General features: G+C 46.5%; 1 protein-coding gene across 1 annotated transcript in view; it reads right to left on the bottom strand.

Annotated features, from left to right (window-relative positions):
- TRIM71 (tripartite motif containing 71) overlaps nucleotides 1–18,583 on the bottom strand; it is an 80,772-nt gene that overhangs the window by 19,622 nt on the left and 42,567 nt on the right. The window contains exon 2 of the mRNA XM_023214891.3: nucleotides 4,033–4,200. Coding sequence (XP_023070659.1) covers nucleotides 4,033–4,200 — 168 coding nt within the window. The remainder of the gene's footprint in view (nucleotides 1–4,032; nucleotides 4,201–18,583) is intronic.

Genomic DNA, 18,583 nt, shown 5'->3' with positions numbered 1-18,583 from the left:
CTGGTCACCCAGAAGACTCCTCACCCAGGAGACTCTGCCAGAGATGCACAAGGACGTGAAAGTTGTTTTCACGTCTGGTAACACAACATCCACTCTACAGCCCACGGATCAAGAAGTAGTTTCAACTTTATTTGTTAAATAATAAGACTTGAAAGGCTATAGCTACTACAGATAGTGATTCTACAGATAGTGATACAGATAGTGATTCCTCTGATGGGTCTGGACAAACTCATTTGTAATCCTTCTGCAAAGAATTTACCATTCCAGGTGCCATTAAGAACATGCGTGGTGCTCACTTCGGCAGCACATAGACTAAAACTGGATATACTATAAAAGAGCGTTCGTGATTCATGGGTAGAGGTCAAAATATCAACATTAATAGAATGTTTGAAGAAGCTGATCCCAACCCTAATGGATGACGTTGAGTCTTGAACTTGGGATCAACTTCTTGTAGCAGAAAGAAGTAGTGGAGGAAGTCACTGCAAATGTGGTGAAAATACAAAGAGAACTAGAATTAGAAGTGGAGTCTGAAGATGTGACTGAATTGTTGCAATCTCATGAGAAAAATGAAGGGATGAAGACTTGTGTTACATTTTAAGAAATTGTCAGGCTGGGCAAGGTAGCTGAGGCCTTTAATCTCAGAGCCTTGGGAGGCCAAAGCGCAAGATCGCTTGAAGCCAGGAATTTGAGATCAGCCTAGACAACAAAGTGAGCCCCATCTTTACAAAAAATACAAAAATTAGCTGGGCATGGTGGAGCATACCTGTAGTCCTAGCTATGTGGGAGGCCAAAGAAAGAGGATCGATCGCCTAAAAGCCCAGGAGTTTGAGGCTGCAGTGAGCTATGATGGCACCACTGCACTCTAGCTGAGTGACAGAGAGAGATCTTGTCTCTTAATAAAAATAAAAATAATAATAATAATAATAATGGCCAGGCGCAGTGGTTCACACCTGATATCCCAACACTTTGGGAGGCCGAGGCAGGTGGATCACCTGAGGTCAGGAGTTCAAGACCAGCCTGGCCAACAACATGGTAAAACTCCGTCTCTTACTAAAAATACAAAAATTAGCCGGGAGTGGTGGCAGGTGAATCACCTGAAACTGGGAGGCGGAGGTTGCAGTGCGCTGAGATTGCACCATTGTACTCCAACCTGGGCGACAGAACAAGACTTAAGGATGCTAAACACACACAAGTTATGGTTAAACAAAAACCTTCTAGGAAATCACAATCTATGTAGTGTACCTGGCTGTGGCCTTATAGATTAACAGATCTAAAATGCCTCTACCCAAAATCCCCATGATCTAGAATTCAGATTAATGTTGGGCACACACTTTCAACTAACATGTAAATCATACCTCTAGGATTTATGCCTAGGTTCTCGCCACTTATACAGCTGACTCTATTTTCCCCACACTCTTTTCTCTCCACAGAAAGTCTGAATTTCCATTTCTCTGAGATTTCACCATGTTAACCACTCATGATTTGTTGGGTGCCCTCCTTAAGTCTCCAGCAAATTGTTACAAGTCATTTTTCTCCCCCACAGTGGCTTTTCCCACTAAGCACAGAGAGTACCAGCATTCTCTCAATAATTCTCCAAATGTTTTCGATCTCCTAAGACAGTAAGAGCATAATAAAATCACAACACAATCTAGGAGTTCAGACCTAGACACCAGTGGCTCTTTTTGTTTGCTGTTTGTTTGTTTTTTTGAGATGGAGTCTCATTCAGTCACCCAGGCTGGAGTGCAGTTGCACCATCTCGGCTCACTGCAACCTCTGCCTCCTGCGCTCAAGCAATTCTCCTCCCTCAGCCTCCTGAGTAGATGCCACTACAGGCGCCCGCCACCACGCCTGGCTAATTAGTGTATTTTTAGTACAGACAGGGTTTCACCATGTTGGCCAGGTTGGTCTCAAACTCCTTGACCTCAGATGATCCACTCACCTCGGCTTCCCAAAGTGCTGGGATTACAGGTATGAGCCACAGTGAAGGCTGGGCACCGGTGCTGAGGAGACACCAGCAGGGTAAGGCATTTGTTTGTCAAGGTCCTAACTGCCGTGGCATAAAATGAAAGACACAAACCACCTCATCCGCAGGGACAGATGCACTGATCCACAACAGAATGACGCACAGGTGAAGACACTGACAAAGGAGAAGAGCAACACAGAGACACTCAAGGCATTTTAAAGACGACGAACAATACTGGTGTAACAATGACAGGATGAGTCATTCCAGAAAGTCTCTCAAACTTCCAGTTTTATAATCTAAACATCATAAAATCTGACTCATCAGAAAAGACTGTTTCAGTATCATGCATGGGAATGTGATAGCGGCTGAGAAACTTATTAAATCAAATCCTCCCTCTTCTGTAAGACACATGATCTCAATTCTTTAGCACTTTCAAAACAGGGTTTTTTTCTTTTCTTTTCTTTTCTTTTTCGAGACAGGCTCTTAACTGTTGCCCAGGCTGGAGTGCACTGGCGTAATCTTGGCGCACTGCAACCTCCACCTTTGGGGCTCAAGCGACCCTTCCACCTCAGTCCCACAAGTAGCTGGGATTACAGGCGAGTGTCACACCACGCCCGGCTAATTTTTGTACTTTTTGTAGGGTTTCCCCATGTTGCCCAGGCTGGTCTCGAACTCTTGAGCTCAAGTGATCCACCCACTTCGGCCTCCCAAAGTGCTAGGATTATAGGCGTGAGCCACTGCACCTGGCCAGAATCTTACTTTTAAAACAATTCACTTATATAAATATTCTAAAATAGTTCCTATGTTATTTCTCCTAGAGGGTGAACAACTTTTCTTGACTTTCAAAGTATCCTACAACCTGAATCAGACAAGATTTAACAGCAATTCAGGCACACTATCACCTAACTATGTAAGAGAACCCTGCCAATTCTCAGTTACACATGCCCCTCCCTAGCTGTTGACAGGAATTCAACAGAAACAACAGTTTCAATTACGGGGGATTTACCATCCAGGAAAGGACCGTAGACACTGAACCTCACACAACATTCTCCTGCTCACTAATTTCTCACATACAGATAAGTAAATCTGTATCATAAAGGTCTCTGTCTAAAAAGCATTAGGCCGGGCATGGTGGCTCACGTCTGTAATCCCAGCACTTTGGGAGGCCGGGGCGGGTGGATCACCTGAGGTCAGGACGAGTTCAAGACCAACCTGGCCAGCATGGTGGAACCCCGACTCTACTAAAAATAGAAAAATTAACGGAAGTGGCAGCGGGCACCTGTAATCCCAGCTACCTGGGAGGCTGAGGCGGCAGAATCACTTGAACCTGAGAAGCAGAGGTTGCAGTGAGCTGATATCCCGCCACTACACTCCAGCCTGGGTGACAGAGTGAGACTCTGTTCCAAAATCAAAAATAAATAAAAGGCATTGGCTGGGCTCAGTAGCTCTCGGTACTTTGGAGGCCGAGGCAGGTGGATCACCTGAGGTCAGGAGTTCAAGACCAGCCTGGTCACTGTGGTGAAACCCAATTTCTACTAAAAATACAAAAATTAGCCAGATGCAGTGGTACATGCCTGTAATCCCAGCTACCCGAGAGGCTGAGGCAGGAGAATCACTTGAATCCGGGAGGTGGAGGTTGTGGTAAGCCGAGATTGTACAACTACGCTCCAGCCTGGGTGACAGAGCAAGACTCCATCTCAAAAAATATAACAATAATAATAATAATAATAATAAGCATTAAGCACCCAGCCTTTCCGCGGTCCTGGCTGGGAGTGCCAATGTCCACTCTGATTTCGGGAGGCAGCTGGGTGGCACACGTGCAGGTGGTATGCTAGGACCCAGGCTAGGTGCTTAGAAATCTGACCAGTAACTTTGGACATGTCCTTGACATCTTCACAAGACTGCCAGAACCCCTAAAGGGATCGCTGCTGCAGGGATGTCACCTGAGCTCATCTGGGTCACTATTCCACCCCCGACACTGGAATCTGCCCCAAATGTCTGTCCATGCCACCTGACAGAAAGGGAGACCCGATTCACATGGGAACTGCGGAAGCGTAGGGAAGGCTCACCTGGATTGCCTGTCGTCCCTGCTGGGCATCTGCCAGCAGCTGGATGGTGAGTGCCCGTGAGTCCTGCAGCGCCTCCTGGAGGTAGACGAAGCTGTGACCCCCGTGCCGGCCCATTGTGCACTCGCGACAGATGGGCACAGAGCAAGTGTCACAGTACAGGTGCAGCACCTGGTGACCAGAGAGAGGACAGGCATAAATAGAGATACAGGACGCGAGGAGGAGGGAAGACAGCAACTGGAGGGCCCTGGATCCCACAACCGAACCACCAGCTTCCAAATGAGCAAGCACACCCCATAGGGAGGGACAGCAGCGGAGTAACTGCAAACATAACTAAACTATCTGCTTCCCTTTTTCTCCCACTCTCTCTGCCCCAAATCAAGGGGGAATGGAGGGGGGAACACAACTGAATGCCACATCCCACTCTAGTCTCACTCAGAACTGTAACAGAGACACTTCAAAGGCAGAAACCAAACCAAACAAAAACCTCCCGGCACGAGAGTTTCCCCTGAATCTTAGCTTCATTATCCAGAAAAGTTGTTAAGTTGTGTTGGTGGCCTGGATGCAAGAATATACCAGAAGAGTTTCCTTTGCTGCTCTAGCCTGGATATGTAAAGCAAGGTTAAGAGCCAGTAACAACCATCCTCACACCGTAGCTTGTAATGCAAAGTGCAAAGTGCAAAGTATGGTTCTCCCAGGCACTCAAGCAAGCTCACAGGCTTAAGTTTCTGGAACGAAGGCAAAAAGCTAGTGGTAAGGTCAGCCAGCTCCTTGCCTTTCTTCTTCATGCCAAGTTATTCCAAGGAGTTGAACCTGGGAGGCAGCCAGTGCTGACAGAACTGCTTTATGTAATGTTCTACATTTCCCTGGGGCCCAGCACGCTGGGAGGGAGTGAGGGAGTGAGAGAGAGACAGAGAGAGAGAGAGAGAGAGACAGAGAAAGGGTTGGCACAACCTTTACCTGCTAAGAAACAAGGAGCTCTCAAGAGAGAAAACTCCTTGGCACAGAAACTGGGCCAGTCTCATTACTGTGTATCTCTCCACAGAGCAGGGCACTTAGCACCATTCTGTAAATGTTTGCTGGATTGCTTTCAAGAGCAGAGTTTAAATCTGCCTCTGGTACACCTGGGCATGAGGGGAAGCTAGCCAACATGCAACAGGCAGGGAAGCAGTATGCAGGGGGAATTCTTCCACAAATACACCACCACACTTCATCTCCAGGGGAAGACAAGAGTTGGGGGGGGCTCAAGGCCACAGTGTTAGCAAAGACATAGCAGGGAAGCCAACATGAGCCTGTGGCAAAGCTGGGTCCAACACAGGTGACACTGGCTCTCTCATCCCCAGTACAAAGCACCTTGCTAGGTATGGTGGAGATCCAGGATGCCAGATTCCAGGCGATTCCACGCAGACTGAATAGAAGCTCATTCTGGTGAGAAGCAGGGCAGAAGTGTTGTGGGAGACACAGATGGGGAGAAGGCTTGGAAGCAGCCCAGAAAGTTTTCTTAGGTGGAGAGCTCCAAACAGAGAGGGCTGGGGGCAAACAGAGGGAGACTGCTGCTTCTTTCCTTCTCCAAGATGCTTATTAATAACCAAAATCTTTGCATAAAATGTGTCCACTAGAAAAATGCTCCCCCTAACTGGTTCAGTCAAGCACACAGAGTTACTCCACTCAGGGCTAACTGATTTAGCATGGGTTAAACTGGTTCTCCAGAAACTTTACAATTCAGAAACAGGAAAAAGGAAAGATTTAGGATATTGTGTTTTTACTTTTGTAAAGAAACAGTTCTGCTATAACCATCAGGTTTTATGGATCCTATTTTATTTGTTTGTTTGTTTTGAGATGGAGTCTCACTCTGTTACCCAGGCTGGAGTGCAGTGGCGTGATCTCCGCTCACTGCAAGCTCCGCCTCCCGGGTTCACGCCATTCTCTTACCTCAGCCCCTCGAGTAGCTGGGAATACAGGCACCCACCACCAGGCCCGGCTAATTTTTTTGTATTTTCAGTAGAGACGGGGTTTCACTGTGTTAGCCAGGATGGTCTGCATCTCCTGACCTCGTGATCCACCCACCTCGGCTTCCCAAAGTGCTGGGATTACAGGCGTGAGCCACCACACCTGGCCCAGATCCTACTTTATACAAGGGAAATGTGGTACGGTTTGCAACTTTCCTGCCAGTTTTGATCACTGCAGTGCTTTGCCAGCAATAGTGGCAGACTGAAACCAAGCAACAGCAACTTGCCTCCTTTCAGTCAGTCGCTTTTTAAGCTGATTCATCCTTTAGAGATTATCTAATCCTAATAATCTTTTAAATCTAAAATTCTCAAGTATAAATACTAACCAAAAGATGCTGAGCTGGATAAATTCAGGAAAAATTCCTGGCCGATCCCTTTTTACGACATGGTGCTAAAGCAATTCTACCAGCTTGAACTACATTCCTTTCCTTTGCTCTCTCCATTTGTCAAGGGAATGAAGGGATCACTCCTATGCTGATGTGAAGTGTGAAAACCTTGCATCAGAAAAGTCTCTTTTACATGTGAATAAAACATGCCACTAAACCTCCGGGTGGCCTCCCTGCTTCTACCCGCGAAGCAACCTTGAGAACACATCCCTTGTCTTTCCCTCAAGACAGCTGTGTGGACTGAATGGCACTCTCCTGCTTCTTTCGGATAAGAGGCTCTTGCAAATTATAACTACCTACATTGCTCTCATCTCCATGGCTAGTGAGTAGAAAAGAACCTCAGGCTGTAAACTTGAGCCTGGCACAACCTGGCTATGGAACCCTCTGTCCAGTCATTTCTCTTGACCTGTCTGGGCTTCAGTCTCATCTGTGAAACAAAAGGGTCCTGACTAGGTATCTCCGGAGACCCCTTCCACCCCAGAAAGCCTATCTATAGAGGCTTGACAACAGAAATTAAAGAGCTTCAAAATTAAGTTCTAGTAGCTGGACATGGCAGCTCATGCCTGTAGTCCAAGCTCCTCGAGAAGCCGAGGCTAGAGGAGCGCTTGGCCCAAACTACAAAAATTAGCTGGGCGTGGTGGCTCATTCCTGTTCTCGGGAGGCTGAGGTGGGAGGATCCCTTGAGCCCAAGAAGTCGAGGCTGCCGTGAGCCGTGACCATGGCAACGAACTTAGCCTAGGCAACACGGGCTAAGAGTGCAAACAAACAGCAACAACAAAACAAAACAAGTTCTGAGCTGAGCCAGGGTGGCCACTCCAGACTCCAACTGTGCAACTATAAAGAATTAAGATGATTTTTCTTAGGTTTGGATCAACCTTAAAACACAGAACCTGGATGGTGCTGGACATTTGCAATGCCCCCATGAATGGTAGGTTTTAAAAGATTCTGCAGATGCAGTGTCCAGAAAAAAAAATCCTGGTCAGAACAGGTAGTGGGCAGTGATGGCAGCAAAAGGCAGGGTGCCCTTAGCCGACACCAGAGCCCTCCTATGACCAGCCTTGAGAGCCCAGGTATACAAATGAAAGGGGTCTCTGGATGCAATCCCTGCCTGGTATCATTTTATACAGGATCGATGCAGTTCTAAGTACCCAGAACACACTGTGCTTTCAGAAGAGCCAGTGCTTTCACAGCTCCAGGCTGCCTGCAACAGAGAAGGGGGCGGGGAGCACCCAAACAGTTGATAATAAAAAGCTACCAGTGAGTAAAAGAATGGCCTCAATGTGCTCGTAATTAATAAACAATGAATTTTTAAAAGAATGCATTGTCCAAAAACTATAAATGAAATCCACTTTTATAAACCTTCCAGCTAAAAGTTGGAGCAAAACTTTGGTAAGATTTCATGCTTCATTTAGAAGCTCCACGTTTCATCTAACCACAATTTCTGAGATTGAAAAACCACAATTTTCGAGCTGTTAAAACAATCGATAGGTAAGGATGTGCATGAGTGCAATTATCTCTGAAACAGGTGTAAAATTATTTTTAAGGGAATAAACTGGAACTGTGTGGAGGGTCCTATAGCCAGAAATGTGGGAGTAGCCATGAACAGTGGCTCCTGGGAAAGGGGGGAAGGGACTGGGAAGAACAGGTCGTCTAGCAGCAGGAATTCCAGGGCCTGTTTGGGGCTTCCCGGGCAGATGCACAGACACGCCCCCTCGGGCCTGGCGACAATCCGGCTGCCCCAGCTAAATGGAGGAGGCTTGACCTCTGACCCTGCAAGTGACCACCCTCTTCCCTGCCCCCAGCTTCCAGAACGTCCCACCCATTGCCTTCCTCTCCCAAAATTTCTAAAATACCAGGCAGAGACAAAGACCTAGGAATGTGAGCCCAGCAGGAAAGGAACGGGCGGGGGACTGGGAGGGGGGTGGGGGGGGATGGGGGAGGGAGGCTAAAGGAAAAATAAATAAAAATACAAAATACGCATGTTTGTATCTTAGGGGGTGTTTAAATAAAATGCTTTGTTAATGAACGTGTGTGCACGCACGTGTGCACATGCAAATGCACACGCACCCAGGCCTCTGGAATCTAGATTTTGCACTCACTCTCTGTGGCCCAACAAGAACACACACACCAAGGGACTTCTGTTGGAGTCCCGCACATCTCAAAGAATGAGCTTGAGGTTTAAAATACAACTACCCGTATCAGTGAAGAATGTAAGCTGAAAGGATAGAGGAAGGCCCAGATCGCCATTTAAGTTCATCAAAATGTCTACCTGCTGTACACTTTTTAAAGATTAGTTTAATATCCCTTAAAATGACTGAGGACATTTACTTGGCCTCCCACAAACCAAGGCTGAACCGTGACGCCTGGCTCGATCTCCACCCACCCCAGAGGGTTTCTGACTTTCCCACTACAGAAGTAAAGTGGAGGCAACAACCAGAAGCAAATGAGGCCCACAAGAAGCCTTACCTGTGTGTGTTACTCTGCAGGTTCTCAGGTGGGACAACAGAGGATTCGTTTTAAAAATGGTAAGCCAAGTTCAAGGGGGTAAAGTCTAGCCATGAAACAAGTCTATTAAGTAATATTAAAACGAAGCTTTACTTGACTTACACAGACTGAGTGCTTGTGCTCAAACCCTCAGTCCAAACCCTCGGCAGAAGCCCCTCCTGTAGCTCTGGCCACGTGCTGCCCCACAACAGTGGCCTGGACAAATAGGAGAAAGGAATAGGGACCCAGTTCATACACAGTGCTCACCAGTTAAAGACAAGAGAGCCCCCCGCTGCAGACAAATTAACCTTACTTTTAGTGGGGGTATGGGGAAGGAGTGTTTCCAAAACATTTTTTATTTGGCTAGGTAACAAGTATTTGTTCAAATGCAGAAAGTAATACAAGCAGTTTTTTAAAAAATATCCCTAATGTCTTGCTCAATTGTCTCCACTTTAACCATGAAAAAAAAAAGCTATATTCTAGACATGATTGAATTTTTTAAGACAAAAAAAAGTTTCTCTTAACTATATTAACCCGTTCTGAATGTTCTGGGTCACTCCATGCAGAGATGCCTGGCTTTCTGAATGGTTGCATGGTATGTTGCTATATGAATGTCAGCATATACTAATAAAATTTTAAAACTGTTTCCTGATTTTTGAAAAATCACAAGCAATGCCACAGTTAACATCCTTGTTCTTTACAGAAACCCTAGTTTTCAATTTGGTAATATATTCAATTGTTACATCATTTGATATAATGGTTATTGGGGGAAACCTACTTGCAAGCTTGGATAGTAAGAATTACTGAATTCTTTTCAGTTAGGTCAACCTTTACCCATGTGAAGGGCAAAATACCAGTTTCTGTTCTCAACACAACCAAACACAAAAGGCCAGCAGGGGATGCCAGGAGAGGCAGTCAGTATGGACACAGTTCACAGTTGGGACTGGAGTTAAGATCTGCTTCTGCTTGGGTAGAAGGCTTTGATGGGTGCCAACACTGAAAAGGGGCCTAGAAGAGGAGCAGTCCAAGGAAAAAGTATTGTGTTGTGTTCTGGCAGTCTCAGTAGCGTCTGTTAAATAGATTAAGCGGGGCTGCTTCATGGTATCTCTACAAATTGAAGGAATCTCAGGCAATAAAAAGGAAGAGGGGTGTTAGGAATTAACACACACACACCTCCGAGGCCCACAATCCCCTTTCTGCAACTCCAAAATCCAAAATGATGTTCTGGAATACAAAAGTTTTTCCATATACTATTTGGCAGCAAAACTCATGTACAACAAGGTACTATAGTTCTTATAGTATTTTTGACAATGGCTGAGTACATTTTTATGTATTCTCACCACAAAAAAATAAATGTGAGGCAATGCATGTTAATGAGCTCAACATACATACTCTACAATGCATACGGAGTTCAAAACATGTTGTACACAATAAATAGATAAGATTTTTGGCTGGGGATGCTGGTTTAGATCTACAATACCAGTACTTTGGGAGGCCAAGACAAGAGGGTCACTTGAGCACAGGAGATGAAGGCTACAGTGAGCCACGCTCGAACCACTGCACTCCAGCCTAGGCCACAGAGCCCGAGATCCTGCCTCAAAAATATTTATGTATATATACACACACACACACATACACACACAAAATTGTCAGTAAAACAATTTTAAAAACTGGAACTGCTGTGAAAAGGATTAATCATTTTTATCTATATCATTTAGTAAATTTTTATGTATTTCACTGCAAAAATAATATTATGTAAATGCACAGTATTAACTTTCTAAAATCTGAAATTTTGAAGGATGAGGCTCGACTGACCTCAAAGGTTAAGGTAAGAAATGCACACACGTAATACTGTCTGCCGGAACAAGATTCATTCCCAGACTAAATAAGCAATAGAACACGAGAAGATCTAAAGGGTGGGGGGTGGGGGGTGGGGGGAGTGGGAGGGTGAAAGTGGGAGTGTCTAAGAACAGCCTCAAGTGGGGTCAGAGGCATCTACTCATCACCAATTTAAATGTTTAGGCTCCATGGACAAGGCAATTTGAAAGGAAAACTTGAAATCAGAAAGGGATGCTGTTACCTCTGCATCTGAACTCACCGCAACTGCTGGTGCCCAGGGAGAAGCATAGTTTGACAATCATAAAATGTCATGTTAGCATTTGTTCACTTAAAAGTTTTTATGTGACTCCAAAGCCACACCATGCTCCCTTCCTCCCTAATTTTCTTCAAAAATTCTTCACTACCGACTGCTGCTCCCCCAACAGTTACCATTACTCCTCCCCAACAGCAACCAACCAACCACATCTAGCAAGCCCCTGCTCCCCCAATGCACTATTCTACAAGGCTTCCACAAACGCTGTGTAGTTCCTTCTCCTATCACCTGCTCCCCTGCTTGTGGGACCAGGCCCCAGAATCACACAGGCCCTTGGTGAAGTCCAAGGGTCCAGCTTCACCAGTCCCTGAACTATTTTCCATTAACATGGCCCTGTCCAAAGTCTCAGAGCTCAGAGCCTCAGCATACTCCAGCAGCACACCACCATGTCTGGCTGTTTCTCTGAGCACACAGCTCTTACTAGTAACATACACAAAACACAAAGCATTGACCAGGCGTGGTGGCTCACACCTGTAATCCCAGCACTTTGGGAGGTTGAGGCAGGCAGATCACTGGAGGTCAGGAGTTTGAGACCAGCCTGGCCAACATGGCAAAACTCATCTCCACTAAATATACAAAATAGCCAGGCGTGGTGACAAGCATCGGTCATCTTAGCTACTCAGGAGGCTGAGGCGGGAGAATTGCTTGAGCCCAGGAGTTGGAGGTTGCAGTTAGCTGAGATCACCCCACTGCACTCCAGCCTGGGTGACAGAACAAGTCAGACTCTGTCTTAAAAACAACAACAACAAAACCTAGCAAATTAAAAGGCCCAGCTAATAAAAGTGACTAAATTCTGTTTACAGAGTTGAACGCTGGAATTTGGCTGAGCTTACTTGCTGACTTGATAAAAAGAGAAACAGCCCCATTTGTGGCTCACAGGAACTATCAGAACTATTAAAAGTGTGAAAATGAGTTCATCCTGGAAGAAAATCATTTTCCCCCAGCAATGACTCTCTTAAGGAAGATGAAAACCCAGATAAGAACAATGCCCTGGGCAGCACAGCAAACGCCTTCCACCAGTTTTGGCAGAGTCAGACAAAGCAGTTTCATGAATGTGCCTCTTGCTGCCGCCTCACCCCGAGCGCACAGTGTGGCCTGAGAAAGGGTGGTGTAACTCGTGTTTGTCGTTTTCTGTGATTCTGACCTCTGCAGGCTGCTGCAGTGGGTTTTTTGTTTTTGTTTTTGTTTTTTTGTGACAGAATCACGCTCTGTCCCCTAGGCTGGAGTGCAGTGGGGTGATCTCAGCTAACTGCAACCTCCAACTCCTGGGTTCAAGCGATTCTCCTGCCCCAGCTTCCTAAGTAGCTAAGATTACTGATGCCTGTAACCATGCCTGGCTATTCTGTATATTTAGTGGAGATGAGTTTTGCCATGTTGGCCAGGCTGGTCTCAAATCCTGACCACCAGTGATCTGCCTGCCTCAGCCTCTCAAACTGCTGGGATTACAGGTGTGAGCCACCATGTACAACATGACTTATTGCTAAAACATGATGCTTCCAAGATTTTTTTTTTTTTTTTTTTTTTGAGTAGCTGGGACTACAGGCGCCTGCCACCACACTCAGCTAATTTTTTGTATTTTTAGTAGACACGGGGTTTCATCATGTTAGCCAGGATGGTTTCAATCTCCTGACCTCGTGATCTGCCTGCCTCGGCCTCCCAAAGTGCTGGGATTACAGGCCCGGCTGGCCCTGCTACGTTGAGTTTTACAAGGCAGGAGCAATCCTCCAGGTGAGTCATAAGGGGCAGAGGTCGAGGTAAAAGGAGATTCCGGCAGGGAAAATGACAGGCACCTCCCACGTTGAGCTAAAATTAGCACTTCTCCAGGCCTTTGTGAACACACACACACACACACACACACACACACACACACACGCACCACTTAATATTTAAAAGTATAATCATGATGTTGCAAAATACCAACTGTGGGACAATACATATGCCAAGTGGGGGAAGAGGGATGCGTGGTGGGGAATGTAGCTACGCCTGCCATTTCCTTTACCCAGACTTTCCATCCTACACCGGGCCTGAGCCTGGGCCTGAGCCCTGAGGGCAGGCGGCAGACACTCGTGCTCTGCCCCTGGGGGCACTGGGGTGTCAGGACCCTGTTGACATCCTGCATCCTGCCTTTCAAAGCAGGGGATCTCGAATAAACAACATGTTCTCCAAACTCTGCCTCTGGCGAACCCAGAGGGCACCAGCTCCCTAGGCCCTTTGGACTTATTTGCCTCCCAGATCAGAATCTGCTTTTTGGGCTGGCACCCACCCCACACAGCTTGAGGCAAACTCATGGCCCACCGCCTTCAGTCTCTCACACATTTCCTGAAGGCTCTGCAGCAAAAGGGCATCTTCTGAGGGTGGCGAGTGCCACACCTGTGCTTGGGCTATCCTCTAACAGATCCAAGTTACACTACACAATACTGAGTGACGGCTTAGAAAATGCCAGAGTTGTGTTTTGGATTACTGCTTCCCAAACACAGTTTTGAACAAATAAATATGTTGACTTAAATAAAACTTGCCAGCTACTCAGAAGGCTGAGGTGGGAGGATGGCTTGAGTCCAAGGAGCTCAAAGTTACAGCAAGTTATGATCATTCCACTGCACTCTAGCTTGGGTGACAGAAATCCTGTCTCAATCAGTCTTGGATGTTTAAAAGTAAAAACAAAACTTCCACATCCACATACACCGTGGGACATCCACACAATAGGATGTTCGTCGGTAATTACACCCAAGAAGTTTGGGCATGGTGGCTCAAGCTTGTAATCCCAGCACTTTGGGAGGCTGAGGTGGGTGGATCATTTGAAGTCAGGAGTTTGAGACCAGCCTGGCCAACATAGTGAAACCCCTTTAGTAGAGATATTTATATCTCTACTAAAAATATAAAACTTTAGCCAGGCCAGGTGGCGGGCAGCTGTGGTTCCAGCTTCTCAGGAAGCTGAGGCAGGAGAATTGCTTGAACCAGGGAGGCAGAGGCTGCAGTGAGCCAAGATCTCACCACTGCACTCCAGCCTGGGTGACAGAGTGAGACTCTGTCTCAAAAACCGAAACAAATAAACAAAAATAAATAAATAAATAAATAAATATATCTACAGACAAGAAGCTTAAAGGCACTAGACTGGTGAAAAAAAGCCAAAATCAAGAGAATACATTGCATAACTCCATTTATTAACATACGAAGATAAAACTAAACATCGAAGAAATCACAACAGTAGTTGCAGGTGAGAAGGGAGATGAACTGGAGGGACCCCAAGGGAATCCTTCTGGAGTGAGGGAAATAATCTATATCTTGATGGGGGAGGACTGATTACACAGGTATATATAAATCATCAAAACTCAAAATTTACACTTAGCCTGGCCAACAAAGACCCTGTCTCTACAAAAAAAATAAACATTAGCCAAGCACGGTGGCACATGCCTACAGTCACAGCTGAGGCAGAAGGATGGCTTGAGCCCGCCCGAGAGTTTGAGGTTGCTGTGAGCCATGCATGTATGCACCACTGCACTCAGTCTGGGAGACACACCAAGACCGGCTCAAAAAAAAGGCAGGGGGGATTCAATTCTACTCCTCCCTCCCAAAAGTGAGGGGAGAATCCTTCCACTGGCAACCTAAGTGTTGAGGGGGTGATGCTTGGAGCCTGGCCACAGCGCAGCGCTCTTCATAGCTAAGGACCTAATAAAATACTCATGGAGCCTATAAATGAGTTAACTCCAATGGCCCCACATAATTTACTTCTAATGGGTTGCTACCATTTTTTCCACAATGTTCCCATTAGGTATTATTTTTCCTTTGCCCTCTACTATAAATATTATCTTAAGTTCTATCTCGCAAGAGGCAACCTCCCCGGAGGTTTTGAAAAAATTAGAACCCTGAGTCCCGATTTACAGCACCACAGGCGGCCAGCGGTCATACAAAGCCGTATGAAATCATTAGTGTCCCAGCTGCTGCCCCGGCATGCATCTGACCTCTGATGTATTAATGAGTGGCCCATGCAGCTTCCAGCAGCAAATAAAAGAGATTTGTTCCAACACTGAGATCACTGCCCATGTAAATTATAAATTTTTAAACTGGACACGAAAAGACAGATTTGGACGTAGACACACAAGTTTTCTGGCTGCCTCCAAGGTTGCAAAAGCAAGGCACGGTTTTAATCTGTTGTGCTATGGACAAGAGTCAGTGGTGCTTTGGGGGTGACATTTAAAAAATGGTCAGACTCTGTAGGTGGCCATGTAACTCAGTCCTCGCCTCTGAAACAGCGGGCAACGGTGTACACCTGAAACCGTTTCAGTTCCTAAAGAAGCTAAGTAGGTTTCAATCGCCCATGTGGCTGAGATGGTGTAGAAAGGCAGATTTTTTTAAAGGAAGGGAAGGCACTCATCACCTGGGTAAAACTGTCCTGAGAAGAGAAGCAGAAATACAGACTCAGATGAGAATACACTAGTAATAAAAACTGTTAGTAAATATTACTAGTCATGCTTTCTACCTTTAACACAACGTAACATTTCACTCCTCTCTGCAAGTTCCGTCATCTTGTGTCCTTGTCCCCTGCGTTACTTAGTTGCCTTCTGTCTTGATTAGGGTTAGTGAATCAAGGTTACTGTCCTATCCATTGATAAGGCTTAGAGCCGCTTACCTTTCTAGGCAATGCCTACTCTCAGCCCAAAAAAAGCGGGGGGGGGCAGAAAAATATTACTATAGAAATTTTGTTTTAATACAGAGTTGTTCACAGGGAGTAACTGTTTTCAGTTGGTAAGTGACAAATCCTGGGAAGCAGTAGATAGCACATATGTGGCCTCTGTGAATTCTCTGAATGGCAAGAAGTGCCCGTGCTGCAGCGGGGATTGCTGAGGCTCAAGTGGAGTGTGGGGGTGTGGAGGAGTGGGTGCTGGGGCGTGTCTGTGAATTACGGGGATTTGTCTCAAGTACCAAGTCTGGGCTCTTCTATGGCATTCCCCAAAACTGCACCTGTCAAGGAGAGTATTAAAGAGAGAAGCCAGGCACACTCTCCCAGGACCTCATCTTCCCCCCGACATTCCAGCAATTACCAGAGCCTTTCTTGACATCTTTCTCTGTAAGTAAGAGGCAAAATGAGTGAGAGCAGAGCAAACATCTTCAGGGCAAAAGCAGGGGAACGGGGGGAAGCTTAGTCTTGTAAAGGAAATGATTTTTATTTTTTTGTAGAGACAGGGACTCACTTTGTTGCCCCGGCTGGTCTTGAACTCCGGAGCATTCCTCCCGCCTCGGCTTCCCAAAGTGTTTGGATTACAGGCGGAAGCCATCGCACCTCACGCCTGTAATCCCAGCACTTAGGGAGGCCGAGGTGGGTGGATCACCTGAGGCCAGGAATCAGAGACCAGCATGGCCAACGTGGTGAAACCCCAGTCTCTACTTTAAAAAAAAAAATTATTAGCCAGGCGTTGTGGTGGTGCATGCCTGTAATCCCAGCTACTTAGGAGGCTGAGGCAGGAGAATCGATTGAACCGGGAGGCAGAGGCTGCAGTGAGCCGAGATCAGCCACTGCACTCTAGCCTGGGGAACAGAGTGAGACTCCATCTCCCAAAAAAAAAAAGAAAAAAAAAAAAGATTATGTATTTATTTTATTTTATTGAGACAGTCTTGCTCTGGCTGGAGTGCAATGACACGATCTTAGAACTCACTGCAACCTCTGCCTCCAGGGTTCAAGCGATTCTCCTGCCTCAGCCTCCAGAGTAGCTGGGACTACAGGCATGTGCAACAACACCCGGCTAATTTTTGAATTTTTAGTAGAGATGCGGTTTCAGCATGTGGGCCAGGCAGGTCTAAAACTCCTGAGCTCAAGCGATCTGCCTGCCTTGGCCTCCCAAAATGCTGGGATTATAGGCATCAGCCACCACGCCCAGGCCCACGATTTATTTTTAAAAACACTTTTCAAGTTAGTATTTGTAGCCTCTACTCCGAAAGTAGGGCACCTGAAATGAGGCATAAAAGGCAAAATACCTCAAATTTCATGGCCTTTTTAAAGGAAGGTGTTGAGAGATCAGACGTGATGGCTCACTCCTGTAATCCCAGCACTTTGGGAGACCAAGGCGAGTGGATCACCTGAGGTCAGGAGTTCGAGACCAGCCTGATCACAGTGAAACCCCGTCTCTACTAAAAATACAAAATATAGCTGGGCGTGGTGGTGGGCACCTGTAATCCCAACTACTTGGGAGGCTAAGGCAGGAGAATCACTTCAACCCGTAAGTAGAGGTTGCAGTGAGCTGAGATCGGGCCATTACACTCCAGTCTGGGCAACAAGAGTGAAACTCCATTGAGGAGGGAAGGGGAGGGGAGGGGAGGGAAAAGGGGAGAAAGGAGGGGAGGGGAGGGGAGAGGGGAGGAGAGGAGAGGGCAGGGGAGGGGAGGAAGAGAAAGCGCAACAAAGGGTGGGCCAAAGGGCCTGGGCAAAGCAGAAGAAACTGGCCCAACAGGGAACAGAACTGGGTGGCAGGAAAGCTGGATTCTAAGTCTTAGGTAGTGTGTCCTGAGGAAGAAGGGCCCAGCCCATACAGGAATCAAATGGGGATCAACCCACCCACTGTTATCAGTTCAGCTGCCAAACCAGGAACCATGTTACTGGGCTCCACTAAGGCCAGAAATAAAGTCCCAGTCCCTTGGCTTCCCCGAAACCCTCTTCCCACCAGTGTATACAGTCCACTCCAAAGAAGCAGTCATTACAGCAGGATGTAAGCAAAGACCAAGTGAAATGACCCCTGGAAAGCCAGGGAACCCAGGCACCCACGCCAGCAGCATTCCAGGCAGGGAAATATCAACTAAATGGTAATGAGATACAATCAGAAGAAAGACCAACATTTGGGGACACTGTACGTAAAACCACTGGACTCAAACCCCTCTTCAGAACCCCAAAGTTGGCCAGGCACAGTGACTCATACCTGTAATCTCTACTCTTTGGGAGGCCTAGCCTCAGGAGTTCAAGACTAGCCTAGCCAACATGGTGAATACAAACGTCTTTACTACAAATACAAAATTAGCCAGGCATGTTGGTGTGTACCTGTATAATCCCAGCTTTTTGGGAGGCAGGAGAATCATTGAATCCAGAAGACAGAGGTTGCAGTGAGCCGATATACCACTGCACACCACCCAGGCAACAGAGTGAGACACTGTCCCCAAAAGAAAAAAGAAAACCTTAAAATTGCGGTACCACTCATCGTGTTTTTCCTCTTTTAGCAAATGATGGTAATGAAAAATAATTTCAAGTCTCAGATGTGAACGTTTCTCAGAAATCCTACTTCATTCCAACAAACGAAGCTTGCTGGATGCTGTTCAACAGAACTTGTGAAATAGGCACCGGCACCCACTGCCCAGAATCAGCAGGTCACAGAGCCAAGAGAACCCCCATACTTCTGCCCTATAAAGGTGATGAGGGGCAGAACCTGACCATGCACTCCGTCAGATAAGCAAGGGTAAACTTCACAAAGATGGGCGAAGCCAGACCTGCTATGATGGGAAAAAGAAATTTCACAAGCTCTTGCCTGGTGAAACAATCAGGT

Source organism: Piliocolobus tephrosceles, chromosome 2 (genome assembly GCF_002776525.5).
Source record: "Piliocolobus tephrosceles isolate RC106 chromosome 2, ASM277652v3, whole genome shotgun sequence".
NCBI classification, from domain to species: domain Eukaryota; kingdom Metazoa; phylum Chordata; class Mammalia; order Primates; family Cercopithecidae; genus Piliocolobus; species Piliocolobus tephrosceles.
The sequence above is the reverse complement of the archived record's forward strand: the minus strand, read 5'-3'. Positions and strand labels throughout refer to the sequence as shown.